The sequence below is a fragment of the Lutra lutra genome, chromosome 4, assembly GCF_902655055.1.
Source record: "Lutra lutra chromosome 4, mLutLut1.2, whole genome shotgun sequence".
NCBI classification, from domain to species: Eukaryota; Metazoa; Chordata; class Mammalia; order Carnivora; family Mustelidae; genus Lutra; species Lutra lutra.
The window spans coordinates 186005909-186032459 of record NC_062281.1 but is presented as its reverse complement, the minus strand read 5'-3'; the positions used below and the strand labels follow the sequence as shown (position 1 = coordinate 186032459).

The window sequence follows — 26551 nt, the reverse complement described above, 5'->3', positions numbered from 1 at the left end:
AAAAAGAAAGAAAGAAAGTGTCAAAGTTGAACTTTAAAGTTGAAGGTCTCTACCACTGCACTGGAGAAAAATAAAACAAGAATATTGTTTAGGGAGATGCGTAAGTAAATTTTTAAGGAAATGATTATGTATCTGTCGTTAACGACTCAGGAGAACTTTAGTAGTGCTGGTTGTCCAACTCGGGTGCCGGTATTATCAACTAAGGATGTTCTTACTGAGGATACGAAGGAGGGTTAACAGATGCTTGTTATACTGCTTTGTGTGCAGGAAAACTGTAAAAATTTCCCCCCATCACACAGAAATAATAAAGTGTCTTATGCATCAGCAGATATTTTCCATCCTCTGGTGAGGTATAAAACGTTTTCAGAACTTTGAAAAAAGTGTAGTCTGCAGTTTATAAAGATTACGACTCACTTAAAAAAAAAAAAGTTTTCAGTAATTGCCTGCCCTTAGAAAAGATGGCTCCAAAGAACACACTCTCCGTACTCAAGACGATGACTTCACAGGGGCTCTCCCATTCACTACGAGAGTTAACACGTTGCCCTTAAGAAAAATGGCGGCTTTCGGGATCGTCTGCCCTTTTCCAAGATGGCTCTCACTACGCTAGTAGGCCCCGGCGGGGTGCGTCTTCCGGGCTTGGCAAGGGGCGGGGTCCATTGAGTAAAGCTTTGCGTGCCTGCGCCCGCGACGGAGGTGCGCTACAGGGCGCAGGCGCGGGGAGGGGGTTGGGGAGGAGGGAAAGCGGCGAGTAAGATGGAAGATGAGGAGGTCGCTGAGAGCTGGGAGGAGGCGGCAGACAGCGGGGTAAGGAGGAGCCGCCGCCGCGGGGCAGGGCCGGGCGGGACCTGGCGTGAGGGGAGCCTCCGGGGAGCGGGCCTGGGGATGGTTCTCCCCAAGGAAAGACCCACACGCCGGGCCGGGGGTGGAGGAGAGGCCCCCGGTTCCTGAGCGCCGTGAAGGCCTCTTAAAGGGGCCGCGTTCCATTTCTCCCTCCACCTTTGCCCGGTGCGCCTCCCTCCGTACCTCCGACGTGCGCGTCACCCAGGGCTCCCCACCCGCCACCCAGGGGCTCTTTTCTTGACTCCCGCGCCCTCTTGCTCGTCCCGGGTCTCTTTGACCCTTCCTCTCTTGTCGCCGCCCCCTCACCCCCCCCCGCCCGAGTCACCATTTTAAAGTTCATGTGCTCTGATGAGGAAGGACACCATGTGGGGGGGCGGGGAGGGCGCGGACCGGGGTGGCGTGCGGGGCTCCGGAGAAGAGCTGCGGAGGGCAGGAGAGGAAATTGAGTCGTCTCTGGGCCCTTCCACTCTGCGCTAAAATCCCCTATTGCTTCGCGCCTTCCGCCACGGTGGGCGAGTCTGGGGTTTTTTTTCTGTTTCAGTTTTACTGAGAGCCCGTTGCAGGCGGGTCTCCCGGGGACCCCGCCGGAACAACCAAAAGCCCGGCGGGCAGCCCCTCTCCCCTGGGAGCCACCCAAAGATCTGAGCCTCGGGCGAAGGTCTCGGAGAGTGCTTGTGATTTGTAAAGTGGCCACATTCCTGGGGGAGGGGGGAAAGGGGCCGTTCGATTTTGCTTTTGGAGTTTTTGTTTGACTCCCAGAAGCTGTAGGAAAATAGTTTATCCCAAGCTGGAACAGCCGGAACCAATTCTATTAGGTTTGTGATTAATTTGGGTATTCTCAGAGTTTGTGGTTCTGTGGTGACCCTCGTGAAGATGGGGAGATGGCCTTTTGGTCTCCCCGTGTTCGTGTCTGTTCAGTGCTGGGCTCGAGTGACAGCCACCTTCAAGGTTTATGTGTTGAGACTGGAGCTTTGGAGAGCCGAGTGTACCAGGGTAGAATAGGAGCTGGGCGCCCCCCACCTCGCCCCCCGCCCCAGCCCCTTTGAGGGTGCTCAGTAGAGCTGGAAGACGTCAAGAAATTGACCCTCGCCGCAGTGGGTGTATCCCTGCGGGAATGTTGAAACTTTGCTTGGCTTCGAAGTTTTTTCCGGTGGTTCAGCATTTCCTTGACGGTGTTTATGTTTTTCCACGTAGCGTAATTAAGGTTTTGAAAAATTATGTCGTTCAGGTGTTTGGTACAGTTATGTGCTGACCATCTTTCTTGGATTTTGACTTAAGTTAGGAGAGCAATTGAAAGATTTTGTACGGAGCGGAGCAACAGGTGTCATCTGGGTATTTATTCAACATTTTTTGAGTGTTTCTATGTGCTAGGTACACAGTGTGTTTAGCTGTGACTTTGTGCCAGAGAATGCAAAAGTTCCGGGTACAGGCATTTATTGCCTACCACTAATATGAATGTATCATTCAGACACCCTCCTGCAAAGAAAAAGAAGCCTGGCCTGCAATTTGAGTGACTCAAATGATAAGCTGCTTGAGCATCTTGGCCTTTCTTTGATTTTTCTCACCTGTTTATAAGGGACATGAGCACTTCATGTTAAAGAAGAAGAAAATGATAAGAATGCATGCAGGATTCAGAAATTGGGGATTACTTTTGTTTTTCAGAATGTGTGATTCACTAAGGGATCAGCTAACCCAGTCCCACATTTTACAGCTGAATGAACCCCAGAGATCTAAGATTTAATTTAAATCTTTCTGATGTTTTCACTATTCTTTCTTGCTTTGCTTCAGTAAAATCCTTTAAAAGTGCCAGGTACAGAGATGGAACCCAGACCTTGCCTTGTTGACATAATGAGTGGTAATTGCCAAAATGCACGTTTCTTCTATATCTTTTAATTGAACCATTGACATAACCTGTAGTTATTGTCCTTTTATAAACAAGGAAAACTGAGGTTTAGGGAGTAACTTGCCTTGCTCAAGATCACACAGATGTACGTAAGGAGCTGGGATTTGACACTAAGCCTATCTGACTCCAAAGCAGGGTTCAGTCTGTAGCATTTTGCTGTCTCTCTACCTGGGATCTTGAGAAGACTTGGGAGTTGGGCATCACCTTTCTCTTTTAATATGTTTGTTTGGGGCTTATATTTGAAGGCTCTCTTGAATTTGATTCCCTTTTTGAATTTCACAAAGGATTTTGTAGATGTGCACTTTTGCAGGAGGAGAGCCAGAGAGGGGGATGAAGCACTATGTCCACATGACTGGGAAACCAGTGCACTGTACATGTCTTTCAGATGTAGGTAGTTGCATAGGTAATCCGCAAAAGTCTCAGCTTCTGTTTATCCTGTCTTCCAACTGATACATAGTAATGAGTGTTAAGTTCCCACCCTTCCAAAGAAGCAATCTGGATGGCGGGAAGACAAGCAAATGGGGATTGGCTAATTTCTAAAGTGACCCCTCTAACTTTATATGATCTGAAGGTAGTTCTCATCCTTGAGAGTAGAGGCTTTTGGTGATCCCTGCCCTCAGCACCACAAAAAAATTTTTGACATGCTGGAATGTCTTATATGTCAATACATCTGAGGTCATTTTTTTCTTGCATATCTTCAAAATACTCAATAACAAATGCTGTTGTGTCATTCTGGGGAAGGCTTTGAGAAACACTGCAGATGTTCTGCAAATAGGCTGCTTTTTGCTTTTAGTATGGTGAACACTGACCTAAGATAGAATCGTGCCTTTGCCTGTTTCCTCCTAAGGAGTTCCATCCCCAATCAAAGGACAGTTCAAGGAATATGGCTTACAGTACACTAAGGAAACGCTTCTTTCAGAATATACTGCCTTTGGGAGAAATGAACGTGTAAACTGAATTAATGTTGATTCAAACTCTAAATTCTGTACTTTGTCTTAAGCACATTTCAGGGGACAAATAGAGCATTTTGTAATTGGAAGACATCGTTGTGCTCCAGGAAAGAAAAACCAGGTCAACAGTTTGCTCAGTTTCTGATAGTTTGGAGCTTTATATATTCACTTATTTAGACTTTAAAAAAAAAAAAAGAAAAGAAAAAAGACATGACTGAGTCCATCTCTTAGGTAATGGGCTAATCCGATCCTGGGGGAAGATAGATAGTATGCAAATGGAATTGGACTGGTAGTTAATGCATTGGCAACCTCTCTGATTTCTTTGCATCTCGAAAGTGCTTTTTGTTTTTGGCAAGGGCAAGTGGTGTAGCTAATTGAAAGAAAATGTATCTTAAGTTAAAGGATGACTGGTCTTCTGGACTAGAATTCAAATTTATTTTTACTTTTTTACCCTCTTTGAGCCTCTAAACATGACCACCCAGCAATGCTGGATGGCATACAAGTCTACGTAGGAAGGTGTCAGTAAACACTGAATACTATATACCAGGCACTGGACCCAGTGCAGTGCAGGAGTCAGACAGGTAAGGCAGTACTTTTTTTGGGAAGAGGCATAGATGGGGTACCATGGCTGGGATCAGAGACAGCCTTGTAGAGAAGGTGATGATTCAAAGGACACTTGAATTAAGTTGTAGTAAATCTGGGAGGGGTGGGTAGAGTGTAGGGCCATTGTGCATACCGGCAGCAAGAGAAGAATGTGCTGCATTGGAAGAGCTACAAATACTCAAATACTTCCTTCTGGCTGTAGTGTAGGGGGTTGGCAGAGAGGAATGGAAAGAGATGAGGCCCAAGAGGTATGCAGGGATCAGATCAGGAAGGGGGGCCTCGTTGTTCTTGGTTCTGGGGCCCTTGGACTTTGTCCTGAAAGAGAACTTTAAAGGATTTTTTTTTTTAAAGCAGGGTAGTGATGTAGATTTTAAGAGATAAGAACTTTGATTAACTTCTTATTTTAAAGATTTTATTTATTTATTTGACAGCGATCACAAGTAGGCAGAGAGGCAGGCAGAGAAAAAGGAAGAAGCAGGCTCCCAGCCAATCAGAGAGCCCAATGTGTAGCTCGATCCCAGGACCCTGAGATCGTGACCTGAGCCAAAGGCAGAGGCTTTAACCCACTGAGCCACCCAGGCGCCCCAAACTTCTTATTCTTTAGAGAAGAGGCTGTTCTCCCTGAAGCATGGCTTCTACCTCAGCACTTCCTGTAACTGTTGTCATTATAGAATATTTACAGTGGCTGTGGGTAGTGGGCAAATAACAGTTATTTTGGAGCTCCCTGGTGCTGATTTCTTTGTCTATCCTTATAGTAAAGAAGGCATTTAAGACTTGTGGTATGAAGCACAGTCCCGGTGTGCTACGGTGCCTGAAGGAACCATTTCTAAGCTATTCCAGTCTTTCCGGGAAGACTGGGTCCGAAGGACTGTGATGTGCTCAGCGAGGGCTCTCTGTAAAGCAGTTGGCCCGTGTAGACATGATCATGCTGAGCCGTCTGTCCCTGCGACTCTGGAAAAAGATCTGTTTCACTGTGATTTCAAAGAAGGTAGGATAATGAGCTTTTCACTCTAACTTCTCAGCTCTTTTTCATTGGGCTGCATGGGGGGCCTGTTCCCAGCATGCCCTGGGTGTTTGAGAGCGCTGCCATGGTTGCTGTGGGCCAGAAATTCAGGCAGTCACAGACAGGCCTTCTTGCTTTTCCTTACACAACAGGAGAGAACTTAGTGTATCTCTCTGAAGCTTTCAGTAAATGCCTACAAAGAAAAGGCACTGCTGTCTTGATCTGATGACTCAAATGTATCCTTGGGGCCAGCCCTTTCTTTCCAGTTTTCACGTTTATACTGCAGTGGCTTCCCTGCCGTAATGTCCCTTTCTGGCGGTATCAGGAAGAAGCCTTCACAAGGTATGCTGTGTTCTTTCCTGCACACTTGCCCTACAGGAATAGAAATTTTTTTTCTGTTGGGACAGTTACTGACTTGTTGGTTTCCTAGGAGAAGACTGAGTTTAGCTGCTTATAACTGTGGCCAAAACACAGAATGCTTTTTTTTTTTAAGTAGTAACCATAGAGATTTCTCTTGCTGAAGTGTTTTTAACTGCTAGCCTCTGCCAAGCATCCTTCTCTTTAACATTCAGTTCTCTGCAGGATGTTTGATGGGAAGATAGAGGTTAAGAGCCACCACCTCAGAAATTAGCAACACATCCTGACTTTGGTCCTTACGTAGATAAAGACTCTTATCCCTGAGGGTAAGGCATTTCAAAATGTCCTTCCCAGCGAGTCATCCGTTCCCCACACCCAAAACCCTTGCCCTTATAAAATGAACACAGGAAATAACAGTCATTCCTTTCTAAAAGGAATAATATGTACAGTTGCGGGATAGTTATGACACGAATCTGGAGAGGTCAGGATTGTCACTGCTCTTCCTAGACCCTGAAAGCCAAATTCCCAGCCCTTCTGCTCTGGCTGCCTTGGCTTATGCAGGCATTTGTGACCCTCCAGCTGTCAGTTCTGTTTTTTGCTACCTGGTTTTTGCTACCACTGGTGAGTGGACTCGGACTATGAGCCCACAGACCCCTTTTGGAAGGGCTTCTTAGATAGTAGGTGACGGGCTCACTACAGCCTGGGCAGAGTGCATTTGTATGTTCATTTCCCCAGTCAGTCTCTGTGACCTAGAGACATGGAGGTGTTCTTTTTTTTTTTTTTAATATATATATATAGATAGATAGATATTATTTATTTATTTGAGAGGCAGAGAGACACAATGAAAGAGAGAGAGCATGAGAGAAGAGAAGTCAGCGGGAGAAGCAGACTTCCTGCTGAGCAGGGAGCCGGATGTGGGACTCCATCCTGGGACTCCAGGATCATGACCCGAGCCGAAGGCAGTCGCTTAACCAACTGAGCCACCCAGGCGCCCCCGTGGAGGTGTTCTTATTCCTAGCGTCCAGGAGAGGAAATCACTTGGTTGATCTCAGCTTGGCTGTTGGCATCCTGAGCCCACACTCTAGGGAGCGTTCTGGACTGTTTGTTTACCTTTGCTTTTCAGCAGATAATTAACTAGTTAAGTGCTTTAGGATATTTAGTTGCTTTCCTTTGAGGTGTTGCTACTTGTCTCACCTGGGATTGACCTTCTGCCTCTGTGGCCTGATGAGGAGGTACTAAATTTCCATGTCTGAGAAACTCGAATTTGTTTCTCAAGAGCCAAGAGGATGCTGCTGCTCTCCGTTGTAAGACTAAGAATAGTGAACACTGATGGCAAGTGACGTGCTGGTTGAAATATGGATTATAGGAGGGAAATAACTTTTTAACATCTGGCCAAGTGAAAAGAGATAAATAAGTTTTGCTCAGATCTCTTGAGAAGATTTACTAACTCCATCTGCTCTCTTAAGGATTCCTGTATCTGTAGTTGCAAACTGGCAGCTCTTGAGTATTCAGCCTGTATACTCTGGGGTGCACGTTGTTTTTTAGATACTGAATTTGAATGCCTTTACCTGGGTCTTAAACTTGCTCTCTTCTCCTGTCCTCTCTGGAGTCCCCACTTTATGTATTGTGTTGCCTCTTGTGTTCTGTCACGCTTGCTTTATCGGCTTGGCCCTGGAGGCATTGTGTTTGCTGCCTGCTTAGTGCCATGATTCGAGTTAGCCTTTGATGACAGTGCCCTTGGGCGTTAGGATAAAACCTGGTGGTGGTGTAGCTGATGGGATAGAGGGGAGGTAAGAATGACTTTGTGCCATTCCCCAGAGTCCACATGAGTATTTCTTTTGGGAGAGGAGCCTTTCTGTCTTTTTAAAAGGAGGAAAGAGTAGGACACTCCTGCCAGTTAGTGACCCACTTCCTCCATCTCTGGCAATAACAAAAGTTAGAAGGCTAGGCTAAGGGTTTAGGTGCCAGGTCTGGGTTTTGGGCAGATCACTACCTATCTTTCTGTCAGCTTCAGTTTCTTCTTTTGTAAACTTAGGTTGATAAAGTCTTGCCTTGCCTGACGGTGAGAGCTGAGTGGAACACTTAGTAAAGTGTCACACAAAGGCAGGTGTTAGAGCAGAGTGCGTTGCCGGGAGCGTGAGGGCGTTGTTGCTCAGCCCTCCAGCCCTTCCAGCACGCTCTCTGTCTGGGTAGAGTGGGAAGTTCCTGAGACTGGCTGGGAGGTCTCTTTTATTGCTGCACCGGAGAACTAATACACTCCTTTTTCTATGAGTTGTAGGGAAAAGCAATAATAAACTTGGAGAAAGAGGAGCCCTGTTAGATTCTACCCACTGTTTTATTCCAAGGACAGGGCTCACCACCATTATTACTCCCACTCCTGCCTGTTCTGCACCTTTAAAGGAAAGGGTTGCATGGATTCCCTCCCATGGAGCCCCTTTTAAGAGGTCCTGGAAGCAGAAGGAAACAGTGTCTCAACATGGCAACTCATAGTTTCTCAGGCTCTCCAGCTTAGGATACATCTAAATTGTAAGGCTTGTCCTCTGCTGAAGAATTACTTCCTTTTGGGAATTTCTTCACAGATTTAAGCTCCGGACTTCGTTGTGATCTGCCTCTGCTGTAGTCCTTCCTGAGGTTAATGCGCTTGCATTAACCTGACCTGGGGTGCAGGGGAGGCAGGTTGGTGTTCCCCGTCAGCCTTTATCCTGCTTTAGTAGTTCTGCGGCCACATGCTAGCTAGCTCCTGAACCTTTCGGCTCCCTCCTCTCGAGATTTAGGGATCAGTTTTGTCACTTACTAGTTGAGTGGCCTTAGTCAAGTCATTGAACCTCTGAGTGTGTAGCAAGGCTGCTGTCCATCCCTCAGATTGTGCTGAGTATGAGAGGTGGTAAAGGGAGGGTACAGTGTCTTCCTTACATGAATCTGTGGCAGGTGCTTGGAGAATGCTGCTGCCACCACCATTGCTGAAAAATGCCTACAGCAGCCTTAGCTCTTATTTTGTTTGTTTTTTAAATATTTATTTGAGAGAGGATGTGTACAAGTGGGAGGGAAGGGGCAGAGGGAGAGAGAGAGAGTCCCAAGCAGATTCCACGCTTGAGTGTAGAGCCTGATATGGGTCTTGATCTCCCAATCCTGAGATCATGACCTGAGCCAAAACCAAGAGTTGGACGCTCAACCAACTGTGCTACCCAGGCGCCCCCTTCGCTCTTATTTAGAATATGGATAGTGTTGCTGCCTTTGGACCCACTAGAATCACTTCAGATTCTGGCTCTGCTCCATCATACGCGCTGTGGAACCATGCCGAGTTACATTAAACTCTCAGAATCAGTTTCTAAGTCATTCGTGAAATGGGAATATATCCCTAAAACCTTGTTTCATAGGATGGTTCATGAATTCATGTACTGGGTACTATTTTGGGCACTGTGGACAACGGTAGTGAATGAAGTTTCTCATAAAGCTTGCTTCCTAGTGGAGGAAGATGGACAGTAAAACAGTAATGTTTTCTGCACATACACAATGAAGAAAAGTAAAACAGGGGCACCTGGGTGCCTCAGTCCTTAATTAAGCGTCTGCCTTCGACTCAGGTCATGATTCCAGGGTCCTGGGATCGAGCCCCCTGCATCAGGCTCCTTGCTCATTGGGAAGCCTGCTTCTCCCTCTCACACTCCGCCTGCTTGTGTTCCCTCTCTCACTCTCTCTCTCTGTGTCAAATAAATAAATATTTAAAAATCTTAAAAACAAAACACGGATCACAGAAAGTGTCTGGGATAAGTGTCGTTTTGGGGGGCGGAGGGGGTGAGGTTAGAGACGGCCTCTCAACAAAGATAGGAAGAGAGACCTGAAGGAAGTGAGAAGGAAAGTGTGCAGAAGCTGGTGGAAGTGCATTTCAGGCAGAGGGAACCGCAAGTGCAAAGGCCCTGAGGCTGGAGCATGCTTGTTTTATTTGAGGAATGGTGGAGGCTAATAGTAATTGCAGAGTGATAAGAGAAGAGGTTAGAAGTATCAGGGAGCCGGATCTTGTAGACTAGTAGGCCATGGTGGATATGACCTTGAAATAGGAAGCCATGTGAAGGTGTTGAGCAGAGGCTGACTTGGTTTTTAAAAGGATTGTTCTGGCTACTGTGTGTGAACTAAGCTGTAGGGGCAAGAGTAGAAACACAGACTGATGAAAATGCTATTTCAGCTGTCCATTCAAGAGCCGTGGTAATTTGGACCAGGGAGGTCATAGCAGCAGAAGTGTTGAGAAAATTCAGGACATGTTTTGGAGGTAGAACCAACAAGTTCCACTGATTAGAGGTATGAAGGAGGCATCAGAGATGACTCCAGAGTCTTTGGCCTGATCTCCGAGAAGACTGGAATTTCTGAGATGGGCTAAGTGGAGGGACTGGGGGAGAAGCAGGCTTGGGTGAGTCAATGAAATCAAGAGTTTAATTTTGGACCTGGTGAGGTTAGGTCCCTTGCAAAATCAAAGTGGGCATGTCGAGTCAACAGTTGTCTGTCAGTGTCTATAAAGCTGTGGAGGGGCACCTGGGGGGGCTCAGTCGGTTAAGCGTTTGCCTTCAGCTTGAATCATGATTCCAGAGTCCCCGGATTGAGTCCCACGTCTGCGGCCTGCTTAGCGGGGAGTCTGCTTCCCCCCACCCCCCCGCTCCTGCTCACTCCCTCTCTCAAATAAATAAATAAAATCTAATAATTTAAAAAAAAAAAAAAAAAGGCTGTGGAAGTAGATGAGATCACCGAATAAGTCAGTGGAGCTACAGAAGAGGAGAGGTGCAAACTCTCCAACCTCTAGGGATCTGGAGAGGAAGAGGAGCCTGTCCTGTTGCAAAAGAAATCAAATGTGGGGTAAGAGAGAAGCTACCAGGGAGGTAGGAGGAGACTGGGAGGCTGGTATAGAAGATGGGGCACCATCTTTAGGAGGGGCATCTGGGTGGCTCAGTCAGTTGAGTGTGCAACTCTTGATTTCCGTTCAGGTCATGATCTTAGGCTTGTGGGATTGAACGCCCTGTCAGGTTCTGTGTTTCCCATGGAGCCTGCTTGGGATTCTCTTCCTCGGACCCTCCCTTCCCCCCTGTCTAATGAAGGAAGGAAGGAAGGAAGGACAGACAGACATGCCTTAAGGAGGGAGTTTTGAGCAGTGTTGGATGAGGCCAGGAGGTTGAGTGAAGTAAGGATGTAGAATTTACCGTGGAATTTGGCAGCAGTGGCGGTCATTGGTGACTCCAACAACAGCAGTTTCAGAGCTGGTTTGACTCGAGGTGGTGAGTGTTACTCAGAGTGGGGCCTGGGCCAGACATTGGGCCCTGGGTAAGTGCTAGTTGCTGTCATGCCAAAATGAAGGGACGCACCAGAGGAGGTTTTGCACAGCGTAAACAGCATGCCCCTTGGGTACCTGAGGCATTCGGTTGCTAGTTGCTGAAAGATTAAATGTGTAGCAGAGGGCACCTGGGTGACTCAGTTAAAGCAGCTGCCTTCTGTTCGGATCATGATCTCAGAGTCCTGGGATCAAGTCCTGCGTTGGGCTCCCTGCTCAGCGGGTAGCCTTTCCCCCTTTCCCACTAACCCTGGTTGTGCCTGCGAGCGCACACGCTCTCTCTCTCTCTCTCTCTCTCTCTATCAAATGAATAGATGGAATCGTTGGGGAAAAAAAAAAAAAAAGTGTGTACCAGAGATAGATACATCTTATTCTAAGAATAGAATGCTGATACTCAAAGGTTAGCTCTCAAGCAGTGTTGCCCAGGGAAGTACCATGCAAGCCGCACATGTAACTTAAAACTTTCTCAAAGCCACATTTAAAAAGTGGAAAGAGGGCGCCTGGGTGGCTCAGTGGGTTAAGCCTCTGCCTTCGGCTCAGGTCATGATCTCAGGGTTCTGGGATCAAGTCCCACATTGGGCTCTCTGCTCATCAGGGAGCCTGCTCCCCCCCTCTCTCTGCCTGTCTCTCTGCCTATTGTGATCACTCTCTATCAAATAAATAAAATCTTTAAAAAAATTTTTTTAAAGTGGAAAGAAATAGGTGGGATTAACTTTAATATATTTTTTAAAGTTTTATTTATTTAAGTAATCTTTACAACCAGTGGGCATGGGGGTGTGGGGGGAGGCGGAGGGGGGTTCAAACTCACAACCCTGAGATCAAGAGTTGCATGCTCTACTGCTGAGTCAGCCAGGTGCCCTAATTTTAATATTTTAAATATTAAAATTGCAGTATCCCCCAAATAGTATCATGTCAGCATGTAATCAATCCTGATAATAGGTTAACGAGCTATTTTACACTATTTTTGGACTAAGTCTGGGAAACCTGCTGTGAATTTGGTGCTTACAGCACAGCTCAGTTGGGACTGGCCATATGTGGTGGCCACAGGACTGGGTGGTGTAGCTGGAAAGTGTGCCCAAAGGATTTCCTCTTCCTGGGCAGGTGCAGAGAGATCCTGAAAGCCCCAGTGAACTTGGGAAGGAAAGAGGAAGCAGTTTTCCCTTCCAAGGGAGTAAGAATTGTTTTGTCTTGACACATACCCGCCAAAGCCTTTTGAGGAGTGTTCGTAGCAGCTAATAAAAACCATTACCTACTATAGCTCAGGTAATCTCAGAAGGTTTTCATCTTAGAAAATCTCTTATTTGGGGTCCCTTTCCTTTTTTTCCTTTCCTTCATGTTTTCATCTTTCGCCCTGTTCTTTTTTTTTTTTTTTTTAAAGATTTTATTTATTTATTTGTCAGAGAGAGAGAGGGAGAGAGAGCAAGCACAGGCAGACAGAATGGCAGGCAGAGGCAGAGGGAGAAGCAGGCTCCCTGATGAGCAAGGAGCCTGATGTGGGACTCGATCCCAGGATGCTGGGATCATGACCTGAGCCGAAGGCAGCTGCTTAACCAACTGAGCCACCCAGGCGTCCCTCGCCCTGTTCTTTTTATACCCCTCCCTTTTCCTTGACTCTCTTGTTCTTTAGGTCTCTGCGTTTTTCCCTGACTCCTCATCGCAGGATTGCTCGCTCTCCATTTCTCTTCCCAAAACAGTTCGTACAGCTAATACAGCAACTGTGGTTCACTTACCTGTCTTCTCCCTCCTGGTGGGCTCTCCTCTTCAACAACGATTGCCTAACCTCTGGGAGTCCAGCAGCATCTGGCACATCTCCTACATTATAGTAGGTTTTCCCCAAATGCTTGTTTCCAGCTTTTTGTCACAACGAAGCAAAAGGACACCTTTGAGATATATTAGCAAAACATGGACTTCCTTAGGGAAGGGATTTTAAACCTGTATACTGTGCCCCCACAGTAACCCACTTAAGGTGGAATCTTTTTCCTTGCTAAGGGAGTAACAGAATGGAGGATTGTTTTGTGGGAAGTAGAACCTTCTGACAGACAGATGTGTCTGTATTAAAAAGGCAACCAATGTCATGGCCTTGATGGTCTTGAGTCTCAACTTCTTTTTATTTTTAATTTTTTATTTATTTTTTTTACAGATTTTTATTTATTTGACAGATCACAAGTAGGCAGAGAGGGCAGGCAGAGAGAGAGAGGAGGAGGCGGAGGCAGGCTCCCTGCTGAGCAGAGAGCCCCATGTGAGGCTCGATCCCAGGACCCTGAGATCATGACCTGAGCCGAAGGCAGAGGCTTTAACCACTGAGCCACCCAGGCGCCCCGAGTCTCAACTTCTAAATGCTGTCTTTTTATTAAAGATTTTATTTTATTAAAAAAATATTTTTAGGGTTTTATTAAGAGAGGTGAGAGAGAGTACTAGCGGGGGTGGGGGGGGGAGAGGGACGAGTAGACTCCCTGCTGAGCAGGGAGGCCTATACGGAACTCTATCCCATAATCCTGGGATCATGACCTGAGCCAAAGGCAGATACTTAAGTGACTGAGCCACCAGGCACCCCTAAAGATTTTATTTTTCAGTCATCTCTACATTCAGCCCGGGGTTCGAACCTACCACTTCAAGATCTAGAGTCACGCGTCCCACAGACTGAGCCAGCCAGGCATCCCACATTTTTGCCTTTTTTTCTGATTTAACCAATCAACTTTGCCCAGGACTTGAGTAATGTTTTGAACCTGATGGTAATCTTGAATGAATCATCGCTTCAGAATCAAACCCAGGGGGCGCCTGGGTGGCTCAGTGGGTTAAAGCCTCTGCCTTCGGCTCAGGTCATGATCTCAGGGTCCTGGGATCGAGCCCCATATGGGCTCTCTGCTTGCAGGGAGCCTGCTTCCCTTCCTCTCTCTGCCTTCTTGTGATCTGTCACATAAATAAGTAAAATCTTTTAAAAAAAAAAAAAATCAGTCCTGGAATGGTAAGACTTCGGGGGCTTCCCTCCCTGGTTAGCCAGCGTCCATAGAATAAGCAGCGTCCCTGTGCCTGCCTCTGCCAGAAACCAGGCAGGCAGGGCTAGAACAGTTCACAGAGTTGGTGGAGCTGGGTGGGGGGGAGCCCTCAGTCAGTCAGGCATTTACTCTCTTTGGCTCAGGTCATGATCTCGGGTTCCTGGGATCAACCCCAACATCAGGCTCCCCCTCAGTGGGGAGTCTGCTTCTCTCTCTCTCTCTCTGCCTCTTTCTCTCAAATAAATAAATAAATAAAATGTTAAAAAATAAAATAGTTTAGAACAAACAAAAAAACAAAAACAAAGAGTTGGTGTGGGGGTGGTTTGGAGAAGTCTCTGTGACTGCATGTCTAGACTTGAAATGGCCCATGGTGTGCTCTAAACGCACAGAGACCTTTTATCTGATAGCTTTTAACCAGATTTTGCTGGCTGTAGCTGTGAATTCTTGTGTTTCACTCCTAAGTGAAATTGGGGGCTCTTGTAGAAATAGGCAGAGTCTCATCTAGTTGTGTGGTATGGGAGACATAGGTGCCTTGCTGGGGTCACAGGAGGCCCTATAGGCAGGGGAGTAGGTGCTGGGGTCCTGGCAAGACTTTAGAACGGTCAGACCCAGCCTGGCACTGTCACCAGTGCTGGGAGTTCAGGGCAGGACGTGTTGGAACCGAAGGTCTGCCTTCTTCCCAGCATCTCCTTCTCTGCTTTTTTTCTGAAATGGTGGCATTGTGTTCGTCAGGACCTGTCAGGCTTCAGTTCTGAGAGAAACCCCTGCACCGGGGTTCCTGTCCCTTTTTAGATTCCACCGTAGCGTCTGTCTGCCGATGTGTGCTCCCCAATTTGGGGTAGCTACACCAGACCAGACGAGCCTGTGGGACATCATGTGTCACGACGAGTCCAAAACCAGTCGTTACAGAATTTGAGAGGAAGGTCAGAAAATGTCACCTTCTGAATGGAAACTGACAGAGAGAAGCAAATTATCTGAGAAGAGTCACTTAAATAGTAACTTCTGCTGATAAAAAGAGATTATTTCTTAACCCGAGCCAGGAATCTCCATTTGATACAAGATTTCTGAAATCTTAGGACTTGTGTTGATTGTGTTGGTGACCAGGGATTCTAGTTACCAGAGGAGGGACGCACTGGTGGAGCCGGGTAGTCCTGCCCCTGGCACTCTTGCTGGCGGACAGCAGAAGGTCAGGCATTAGAAAGGGGAGGACACCCCCTCCACCCCACAGTGTAGCAGAGCCGGGATTTGGGTTTGTGCACTCTGTCTCTTCTGAGTTGGGCTAATTTGACTTGGTCCCCCAGGGCTTCCCCACCCCTAGGTAAACCAGTAAAGTCTGCTTCTTGAATATTCCGGTCTGCGAGTACGGCTGTGGCTGTGGCTGATGCTGTTACTTCCTGGACTTTGCCGAGAGCCCCAAAGCAGCCCAGTTACTGTTCTCCTTTGCCTTTCTGCCCCTCCTCTCCACTTCCTACCTTTGTTTTTTTCCTTTCTCATCCACCTCTTACTGCTAACCTGCCTCCCATTAAAGATTCATCCCTAACTTCTTTGTCTCCTTTGATCCTTTTGAAGACGGGGACTCTGTAACAAAATGGACTGGGATGTCCCCTTCCCTGGTGTGCCTCCATCCTCCAGCTTTCTGTGGGGGCTCACAAAGACAGTCATTGCAAGGGCAAGGGTGGCAGCAGCCAGTGATGCTGTGCTGCTTCCTCAGGTGAGTGGAATTTGCAGATGTTGCTTCACTGCATCTGACTTCATTTACCTTGTCGCCTGGGCCTCTCCCATAAGGGACCTGCCCTGTCCAGAACTGCCTGGCTCCCCATTATGGTTCTTCGTGACCTTCTGCCTCTATGCCTTCCACCTGGTTTTGCTTGTTCTCTCAGACCAAGAAGGGTGTACTTCATTTTTGTAGAGATGTAGCCCCACAGAGCAAGTGATAGCCGTTTATCTGTTAGTCGCAACAGAGCTTTGTTTAGGTTTTGACCCAAAGAGGAGACCACACCACTTAGCAGAGCACAGGGCGTCATCTTCTGAAGTCTGCTCAGTGCTACTTGACCAAAAATAGCCTTTCCAGGAATAGTCATGGGAAATCAAACTTTTCTTAGCATCTCCCCTCTGTTATGCTTATGTCCTAACACTTGCTTGTGTCCTGGTGAGCCGTGGTCGCTCTGAGAAGTCGTAGAGTGAGGAGCTTGTATGTGTATTCCTTCCACTATGTGTGGTGTTTAGGCCTCTGACACAGAAGTCTTGACCGTGGACCAGGGTTCTGTTCATCCTTATGAAAAGAGAAGTTTGCCTTCAGGTGATAAGATTTCTTGTCGGGGCCCACATCTAGATGCTTCCTCACACAGCGTTCTGAGGCCTGTGTAATTCCACTGAGCTATTGCATCTCTGGAGGAGACAAGCATTCTCCTTATAGTGCACCCTGTAGGAAAGTTTTGGCTTGGTGCAGCTCTCGGAGCATGAGACTGACAGCAGATTGATTGCAAGTCCTTGTCCAAAAAGAGAATGGACTGACTCATGATACCTGGACAGACTCCAGAGGGAGCTGCTCTCTCCGTTTGCTGGCAGGGTCCCCGCTCTTAGCGGGGCCAGCTCTGGGCACACTGGTGTCCAGCTAGCCATCTGGACGTAGTCAGGATCAGCTTTCTCCTGAAGCTGTTGCATTTTCCATCTTGTTCTCTAATCTGATGGAAGAATTCCTGCTCAGCTCTGATAACCATCCTGCCTGGTATGATGGTGTGTGATGGAGTTTGATGGGAGGTGCTCGGGAGCAGAGTGGCGTTCAGAGGACACAAAGAAGAGAAGATCGGGATCTAGTGGCTTACCATCTCCAGGGGTTTGAGCATCTGGGGGGGGAGTTGCTGGCATCAGAGAGGGCCTCAAAAGATCTCAATTCTTGGGCTGCCTCTGTGGTTTACTTTGTGACGTCGGGTTGGTTTCTTAACCTCCCTGAGCCGCAGAAGAGGATAAAAGCTCTTTGTCTATTAGGGTTGGTGTGAACAGAAAATGAGTGTCTGGGGGAAGCGTATTGACAGCCATAAAGCTTTATACTGATGTGAGTCATTACTTTTAGAGCTGGTCCTTTATATTACATGGCAGGCATGTCTTCCTTGGGGACAGAGGCCCATTTATTCAGGCATGGTCCATAATGCCCTCTTGAAGGGCTTTTCTCTGTCCAGTCTCCATCTGCTGGGCCTGGGCAAATTCTCTATCTTCCCTAAGGCCCTACAGAAAGAAGGAAGCAGTTTGCTGTCCTGAGAAAAACCTGGTTGGGACATCTCACATTCAGCTAAAGTAATGTGTATTTTACCACAATTTTTTTTTTTAAATGGATTTCTAGTATTAAGCTGTTTGCCTGTATGCCTTATTTAGCCCTCATAGTGATATGAAAGTGAGAGTTCATGTAATAAAGTTTAAAAATGTAAGCTTTCCCATAAAAATCTTGAATTCGTTTTTTCCTAAAATAGGAGCTCTGGCCTCTCAGCCAAGGCTCTACTGCATGTCTGTGTCCTGCGGCCGGCCCAGTGCCCTGCGGTGCCTCTCAGCCCCTTTAGTTCCCCCACCGTGCTCCCTGCAAAGGAGTTTGGGTTACTTGCCCAGCCCCTGGAGGCATTTGGTTCTGACCCTGTTTGAGGGCCTCTAAATCCCACAGATGTTAAACCTTGCATTGATGGTGGAGAAACTTGAATAGGAAGTATCATTTGCAGATTGGAACAAAATGATACAGTCTGGAGATTTCAAACTGTAAGTTATTTGTGGAAAGCTTTGGAAAGCCCTTACATGGTAACAGGCTTTAGACTAATGTGAGACATAGTATCTACTCAGGCCATAACACTGGTAGTAATAAAAAAAAATTTACAAGAATTACAATTCTGATACAGACAGTGCTGTGGGCCTAGATTCTCCCTGCCTGCCTGTCATTTCCCAGAAGCCATCCAGGTCATTCCCATGCTCTTGGTGCACCTGCCAGTCAGTCCTCAAACAGTTGTTGAATGCCAACATGTGTCCTAAGCGTGAGTGAGAGGTCTTCCATCTGGTGGCTTCTTGGACCCCTCCACAGAGTTGATGGGACCCTCAGAACACAGTCTGTTGTGCTTGCCCCTAAATACATGTGGGGTAAGTCATAAAAACAATGTTAAACACAACTCAGCACCAGGCAGAATGAATGTCAGTGTCAGACAGGATTGAAATCTAGCTTTGTACAGTGAGTCAAGCTTCATATTGTTTACAGGAGACAAAAATAAGAGGGAAAAATGAGAAGGAAAAGAGAGAAACATACTCTGGGGAATAGTAACCAAAAGAAAAACAGGCGCAGCTTTATTCATGTTAAATAATAGATTTTAAGGCAAAGAAGATCATTTCATAAAGATGAACAAGGTAATTTACTAGAAAATAATCTCTGATTCTTTGCCTAGTGGGTAGCCCTAACAGGTGAGAGGATGGAGAGGTTCTGAATGCTAGAGTCAACCAGCTTGACCTGTACTTACCAACCGGAGAATAGTCATTTGCAGGACATTTGGAACATTCCCCAAAACTGGCTACCACCCAGCCTTGAGGTGGGTCTCAGCAAATTTCAAAGACTTTATTGGCAGTTAAGGAAGTGATTCTTCACATTTTGCAAGTTCTAGACTCCTTTGAAAATCCCATACATCCTGTAGGTCAGGATTGTCGGCTTCAACACTGCTGACATTTGGGGCTAGGTGACACTCTGCCGTGGGGCTGTTCTGTGCATTATAGGATTTTCACAGCGTAGCGTCCCTGGACTCTACCCTCTGGTTGCCAGTAGCACCTCCTCTCTGGCAGGGACAACCAAAGACGTCTCCAGACATGGCTAAATGTCCCCTAGTGGGCAAAGCCGGTCCTGCTTTAGATCCACTGTGAGAGGTCTTCTCTTCAGAGAAATAATAGTTTTTCATACACCTTTTCCTACTCCAGTAGCTAAATAGTCTTGCCCTTCTGAGGACAGCTGAGTGGAATGTTTTGTAGGAAAAAGCAGTGGGGCAGCCAAGGAGCCTGAAGGTTCAGTCTTTGTCCGCGCACAGCGTCCCCCGTCCAGCGTGTGGACGCTTTTGCGCAAGGCTGTGGGAGCACCTCAGAGTTCCTGGTGCCGAGGGCGTGAGGGCTCACTGCCATCCAGTTTCACGCGTGTTAGGCTTCTGTTTTGTTCTAGACCTTTGGCTAGGCGCCAGTCCCAGAGTCCAAGTCCATAACAGTGGGGAGAAGAGGCTGGAAAATATGTGATACCTGTGCTCATGAAGGTCTGGGAAAGGGAGAGCTTAATGTCTGAGAAGCAGGTGAGGAACTACGCATGGGGCCAGGGAGGACTTCACCACGCAAAGGCCGATGTCAATGTGGAGTTCGCAGGGTCAGTGGGGGGTTTGCAAAGGGGAGGCCACTGCAGGCCAGTTGATCAGCATGCGGAGTTCGGGGGCTTAGGGACAGCCCAGCTTCGCAGTGATGTAAAACAGGAGCAGACACAAAGGAAGCTGGGGACGAGGCGTGCTTAGGAGCTTGGACTTGAACTGGCAAGCAGTTGAAGGGGTTTTAGTGGGGAAGTGACACAGCCAGATTTTTGTGTAGAGAGGTGATTTGAGTGGCTCTGTGAAGAACAGATTGCAGGCCAGGAGATGAGTTGGAAGCTCTACAAAGAACCCAGCTGCATGACGAGGTCTAGAACTGTCACCGTGGCCATGGGGATGGAGGGAGATGAACCCTCAGGGAGTCAGGTTCCCAAACCCGAGTCTAGTAAAGGGAGGTCTGCATCCATTACCTCAAAGGGCACAGTAACGCCCCTGCTCAGAGGACGCCATCCTTAGCTCTGAAAATAAAGACATAAGTTTTTATCTAAGAGAGATTTTTTTCCACTTTTTATATACATTTTTTTCCTCTAGGAAATAGACAGACGGTTGGAAAAAAAACTGAAGATCACACAAAAGGAGAGGTAAGGCTGCTGTCTGGTCTGAGGGCTCATGCTCTCTGCCGGCTGAGAGCTGGGCAGTCAGTGGTGTTCTCCAGGTGGCCCTTAGGCTTCCAGGGCAGGCTCCCGAGCGTGTCCCTCCAGGATATGGTGGCTTGAGTCTTTGAGAGTGAGGCTCGACTGTCGCATCTGCCTTCTAACTTAGAGGGTACGCGGTGTGAGGTGGTCTGGTGGAAAGTGGGGAGGTGACATGTCAGAAAATGTGGGTTTTAGGCCTGGCTCTGTCCCAGTTGCTCCGAGGTTTGGGACAAGTTGTTTTCCCCTCTGGACATGAGTTTCTTTCTCTGTGACATAAAGAGGTTGGACAGATGGTTTCTCTGGGCCTTCCGTGACGTGGTGGCTGAGGGCATTATGGGGGTATTCTGGAAGAAAAGACTCTCAGTTCTCAAAGACCGTTTTAAGGATATTTTCCCAGACAGAAGAGAAAGTGGGTTTCAGAGCAGGTGAAAGTTAACCTCAGCCGTCTGACTTTGGACTTAGGTAACCTGTGGGCTTCCCACAGGGACTGGGAAGGGAGGAGGAGAGGACCTCTCTGGACTTGGCTTACCATTCCCCAGGGGGTGCCAGGGTGCCCTGCCTGCCGGCTAGTTTCCTGGCTCCCTGCCACTGATCAGGTGGCCAGCTCCTTGTCTGTCTGCTCGTCTCAGCAACTGCACTGATGTCTGGTTACAGTCCCCTTGGCACGCCATTCCTGTCCCGCACAGGACTTGTCCCAGGTCCCCTGGCGGCAGCTGAGTTCTCTAGCCCCTTCCCCCACTGACAACCGTGGCTCTGAAAACAGGCCCCTGTAGGCTGTTGGGTTCTGAAGAGAAGCTAGTTTGGGCTGCTCTGGGGAGGGTCTTTGTGGTTGCTGAAGGTCCATCATTCCTGCCTGGATCCCTTTTTCCCCTTTGGCTTTTGTTTCTCTCCCTTCCTGTGTGGTTTTCCACCTCTCCTTGTGGACACGTTGCCCGGTGTGCACATCCACCAGCCTTGGACAAGGCTTTTCCTCTGAACGCTGCCAAGCACTGTTTCTAGGATCGTCCTCTACCCCAGCCCCGCCGCGTCCCACATCCCAGGGAGCCATGGTGAGGAGGTGTCTCTGCTCAGAAGCTCTTCTGAAGAGATCACCCAGTTGTCTGGTGTAGCTTGTCTCGGGGAGGCCCTGGTCACTTACCAAAGGCTGAGGCAGTTTGGTAAATCCTGTCTTGGTGCCAGGCAGGGATGGCGGAGTGGGCTCCTTTGTAGTGTTTTTGACTGGTGTGAGCACATGTGGTGGAAGGCCATGGCTGGTGTGAACACTTCGCTGACCCCTGCGCTAAGGGGCTCCCACCACATCAGCCTGTTATATACTCTGCTCTGTGTAGGGAAGTTGGGATATTAACTGACGTCATTGGATTCTGGGCATAAATATTTTGCCACAGGGGCCAAACAGTGGTTGACGTGACTGAACCTGGGGATAGAAGTCCCAGAATGAGGTGCTGTTCCAGCCCCCCTTTGCCTGGGGTTAGGTCTGAGGACCAGACCTGAGGACCTCGTGAGCTTATGGCAAGGTGGCTCTTTTGAGAAATCCCTCTTGAGGAGTGAGAGTTTTGGTGTCTGGTCAGAGGCCAGAGAATAACAAATAGAATTAGAAGGAGGGAGGGAAAAGTGGGCATGGGTGAGGGACACAGATGGGTCCTCTGTAGTCAAGGGTAGGACTTGTGAAGCTGTATTTGCTCTTTGTCAGCAGGAAATCCAAATCTCCTCCCAAAGTGCCCATTGTGATTCAGGACGATAGCCTTCCCACGGGGCCCCCTCCACAGATCCGCATCCTCAAGAGGCCCACCAGCAACGGTGTGGTCAGCAGCCCCAACTCCACCAGCAGGCCAGCCCTTCCTGTCAAGTCCCTAGCGCAGCGGGAGGCAGAGTACGCCGAGGCCCGGAAACGGATCCTGGGCAGCGCCAGCCCTGAGGAGGAACAAGAGAAACCCATCCTGGACAGGTGAGTGTAGCTGGTGGGGCTCACCAGCAACCACTCTGCCGGGCCGGCAGAGTGATGAGAAGCAGGCAGAATCAGGTCTGGAACCGTGGCAGCTCCAGCTGCCAAGCCTGACCTGGTGGGCAAGTTCAGGGTCTGCTCCGTTGGCTCAGGACTGCAAGCTTTGAGGTCATGGCTTCCTGCTGTGCCTCCTCTGCAGTTGCGGGGTGGGGGGGAGGCAGTGTGGCACAAAGTTAAAGGCACAGACTCTGAGTCAGAATCTGCCATTTTCCTTCCACTTCCCGGCTGCCTAACCTCTCTGCACCCTCATAGCCTCATCTGTGGAGGAAATGGGATAACCATAGAACCTCCCTTGTCATCGTTGTACAAATAAATGATATAGTGTTCTGAGAACCCCACCTGGCACAGCGGATGGCACCCCACGACGTGCTTAGATATTATCTTCCAGGTCTCATAATAGCTCTCTTGTGATGTTTGGTGAATTTTCTAAATCCTTTTTTGTTCCCAGCATTTTTTTTTCCCTCTGCAGTCCTAGAGGTTGCATTATGTAAATTTGTCAGCTCCTGCTTAAGGTGGTATTTGTTAAAACAGCCTCTTTCTGACTTTGAGAGGCCTCCTTGGGCTTGCTATTCTGGGACTTGAACTAATCTATATACCTTCTTCCTGTCCCCTCATTCATTCGATAGACTCCCATTCTCCTCCAAGCCTTCACTTGGCAGACAGAAAAGGTCTCTCTCCTTATAGTCTTCCATGTTAATGTGAGTCAGCCATTAACCACATGATTTGAAGAGAAGCAGGAGGGCAGCCATGGCTGGTGCCTGGTCCCTCTACTGACTTCTTGGTTAGGAGTTTTCCTTTGCCCAAGACCCGGAAGGGTCATGCCACATAGTTCTGTGGAGGCTGAGCTGTCCGTGGTCATGACCTCTGGACAAGATGGGCCCGTGAGCACCAGCACCCCCACCCACCCACCCCCGCCCTCTAGATTCAGGGGAAGAGTGTAGCCACTGCTCAAGGTGAACACAGACCACCTGCCCCTTGTGCCCATGGGGACGTCCCAGCTTGCAGATTCCGAGTCCGCTTGTCAGAGAGGGCGTCAGAGTTGGCTGACAGCTACTTTGCCTTCTGCCCTAGCTGCAGTTTTAAGATTTGGGGACCTCTTTTATGTCCTTTTTCAGGCCTCCCTCTGATCTTTTTCTCTTCAGGCCTACCAGGATCTCCCAACCCGAGGACAGCAGGCAGCCCAGTCATGTGATCAGACAGCCTCTGGGTCCAGATGGGTCACAGGGCTTCAAACAGCGCAGATAAATGCGTGCGGGGAAGGATGCCGCCGCCGCCGCCGCCGCCACCGCCGCCATCACCGCCTCTTGGGTCGTCCGCCACGGGTCGCACTGCCGTGGCAGACAGCTGGACTTGAGCAGAGGGAACGACCTGACTTACTTGCACTGTGATCCCCTTTGCTCCGCCCACTGTGACCTTGAACCCCATGCACTGTGACCTCCCTCCTTCTCCCCCTCTTCCCACTGTGATTGGCACGTCTACAAGGGCTGTCCCAAGTCAATGGAAAGGGAAAGGGTGGGGGTCAGGGGAGGGTTGGGGGGACCCACGAAGGACTCAGAGTAGAGAGTCAGACAGTGCCACTTGGCCACTTGGGGTAAAGCCAGTGCCAGCAATAACGGTTTATCATGCTCATTAATTTGGGATTTCAAAACACAGATGAGAACTCCCGTCCGCCCACCCGCAAGTGCATGTCTTCATCACTTAAAAGCAAGTTCCATTTGAAAATATCCTTTCTTTTTTTTTTTTTTTTCTCCTTCCTATTTTTGTTTGTTTATACAAATACCTGATTTACAAGAAAAAGTGCATGGGAGGGGTTTTAGCAGTTTAATGAATTTTTAATTGAGAAAGGGTAGTTTGGTAGTCTACTTAAAAATGTTTCTAGGAAATTCACTAGAAACATTAACCAATAGGACTTTGGTGAGCTTAGCTTCTGTATTCCTACTGCCGCCCAGAAAAGGGGCAGGGCTCTGCAGCCCCCAGGACAGATGAGCACCCCATGCCTATACCTCCCTCCCTCAGCGAAGTCCCAGGGCATCTTGGCCCTACCTGGAGACTGAGCTAGCTCTACAGGCTCAGAGAGCCTGGGGAGGGTGCCAACCCCACCTCTAGTATTTTGGGAAGATAGGGGAAGTGAACAGACTTCCCCTTCCCATCCCCCTCAGGGTGGCTCCCCTGCCAGCCAGGCTTGCTCCCTCTCGAAGAGAGCAGGGAGTGAGATGCACTCCGGGCTCAGAAGCAAGGGATGTGAGACTTGCTCAGTGTTTTGCTCTTAGCCCGAGGAGAGCCAGGAGAGAATGGCTCCAGGACTCTGAGCCTCCTGCCCAGTGTGCACAGAAGGCGGCTGGATCTTCCCACTCCAGCAAGGCCTGAGCTCTGAGAGGTCTGTGGGCACCGTCTCTGTTGATGGTGCCAGCTCGGTAACCATGCCTGGTACATTTCCTTCGTGAAGTCATTACCTTGGGAGCCAACCATTTTGAATACATTTGGGAAAAGGCAAGCTGTGCATTGCAAAGATGGGTGGTGACAGATTGGTTCCCCATAGACCCAGGCTACCCTTCACCCATTTTTCCAGAGCGAGGGCCTGGAATGAAGGCAGTTTCCTCTCTGTCCCTAGAGTCTAGAGTTTTGCTTTGGCTCTTTAAGGTGGAAGAGGCTAAGGGCAACTGCCTAGAGCAGCTGTGTGTGTGTGTGTGTGTGTGTGTGTGTGTGTTTGTGTGTGTGTACATTCGGGGTCCTCTCAGGCTCTCTGGTCTCTTCTGTTGCACTGCGCCTTATCCCTCAGCCAGCCAGATAGCCTCCCCACTCAGTGGATGAGTTAGGGAGTGGGTGATAGGACATTTTGTGATTCGGGCAGCTAGTGGCCAAGGTGACAAGCTAGGTTTTGCGGGCTCACTCCACCTTTGGCTCACCTGGCTCTCAGCCTTGCCCTGTGAGAATGTAGGCCCAGCAAGCCACGTCCCACTGCATCTCCCACTGCGGAGGAAGGGCCAGCTGCCAGCTGAATCAGCGACTAGTCCGTAGCACAGCTTCGTGACGGTGAGCAGCCAGGAAACTGTGCGTGCGGAGAGCTGGAACAGAGCTTCGGTCATGGAGAAGGCCCAGGCTGTTGGGTCGTGCCCACAGGCTGTTGTGAGGGGGGTGACCCCCGGGAGTGGGCAAGGAAGAAGGTTGGCTGCTGTCTTTATAGTTCCACTGCCCTGACCAAGTTTCCTCCTTTTAGCTGTACAGTGTCTAGCCCTCATGTAATAGTGGTTTCTGGCCCGATGACACTGTCCTTTCAGTTGCGAGTGGGGTACAGAGGTAGGCCAGGTGGCATGGCTAGGAGTACTGATTGCTCAGCCATCGGGACCACCTGCTCTTTCCCCCTCCCCTAGTGGGGGCCGAAGGGAAGGCCAGCTGATGGGTGTCTGCAGATTGAGGATGTAGTAGGGACTGATGTTCCCACCTCCCTCGGGCCAAAGATGGGGCTTTGCCCGCTGTGTGCCTGCCACGACCCACCAGCAGTTGTACCCTTGGCTTCCCAGATGGAGAGGTGGCAGGCAAAATTTTAAAAAGAAAGAAAGAAAATGAAAACAAGGAACGGTATTGTGTTGGGGGGAGGTGGGAGGGGAGATGGGAGAATGGTTTGGATTTTGTGTGTGTGGGATTTTTTTGTTTGTTTGTTGTTGGTTTTTTGGGGGGGGTAGTTGTCTGTAACTTTCCTTAAGTGCTTCTTTTATTTCTTTTCTTTTCTTTTTCTTTTCTTTTTTTTTTTAAAGTAAGCTGCAGGCTTTGGCTTGGAAAACCCCAGGGGGGCGGGGGGGGGCAGAAACCTGAGGCTGCTGCCCCTTTATCTGCCTTCACGGTACTGTCCCCTTCCCCCAGCTCCTCCCTGACCCCATGAGCCAGGCCTCAGACCTTCCAGCTAACCGCTTCCCATGAGCCACTACTCTGATGTCAGCCTATAACCAAAGGAGCTGGGGGTCCAGGCCTGGTGACCAACCCTTCTCAGCCCACTCAGTCAGGGTGCTCCCCACCTGCAGGCAGGAGGCAACACCCGATCTGCTACCATCAGCCCCTTCCAGAGCCCGCTGCCCCGCCCCGCCCTGTCCAGCCCAGCCATACCCTGCTCTGCCCCATGTGGGGATGCTCTGCTCAGGGATGGGCCGGCAGGGCTACCCCAGCCTCCCTGGTAAGCAGAGACTCTGGAAACCTCTGGGGTCCTGTTTTCTGGTCGTGTGATCCCCGGGGTGCACATGGGCCCCTTGGGTGTCTGAACAGAAGGGCATGGGAGGGAGGGCCGCACCCCTGCAGTGCTGCTCTGCTGGTCTAGCGGGCAGATGCCTACCCCACCCCACCCCGCACCGCGGGCTCCTGAGTCGGCAGATTAAGCATTTTATAAATTGTATTTTAAATACATGTTTTAAACTTGTCAGAACCTTGTCCTCATTTCAGTCCCTGGCCTCCTAACCTCTTGCTGTGCCTGCTTCGTGAACCACTGGGGGAGCTACCTCTGCTCCATCCCAGGGAGGAGCTCTCTGTTAGAGAAATAGGCCTGGGGTGGTGTGTGGGTTGGGGACAAAGACCCACACACCCTTAAGTTCCAAGAGAAGGG

At 49.0% G+C, this 26551-nt stretch overlaps 1 protein-coding gene across 7 annotated transcripts; it reads left to right on the top strand.

Annotated features, from left to right (window-relative positions):
• Nucleotides 1-684: 684 nt before the first annotated feature.
• Nucleotides 685-26371, top strand: SZRD1 (SUZ RNA binding domain containing 1). 7 transcript variants are annotated; one of them, XM_047728795.1, is made up of 4 exons: nucleotides 687-804; nucleotides 19855-19904; nucleotides 21649-21903; nucleotides 23103-26371. In XM_047728795.1, exons 1-4 carry the CDS (start codon nucleotides 754-756, stop codon nucleotides 23203-23205), a joined length of 459 nt encoding a protein of 152 aa, XP_047584751.1. In that variant the 5' UTR covers nucleotides 687-753; the 3' UTR covers nucleotides 23206-26371. The 7 variants fall into 7 exon arrangements, with proteins under 7 accessions (XP_047584755.1, XP_047584751.1, XP_047584752.1 ...); XM_047728796.1 differs by having other exon boundaries at nucleotides 712-804; nucleotides 21652-21903; XM_047728794.1 differs by lacking the exon at nucleotides 687-804 and adding an exon at nucleotides 5201-5284 and having other exon boundaries at nucleotides 21652-21903.
• Nucleotides 26372-26551: the final 180 nt, after the last annotated feature.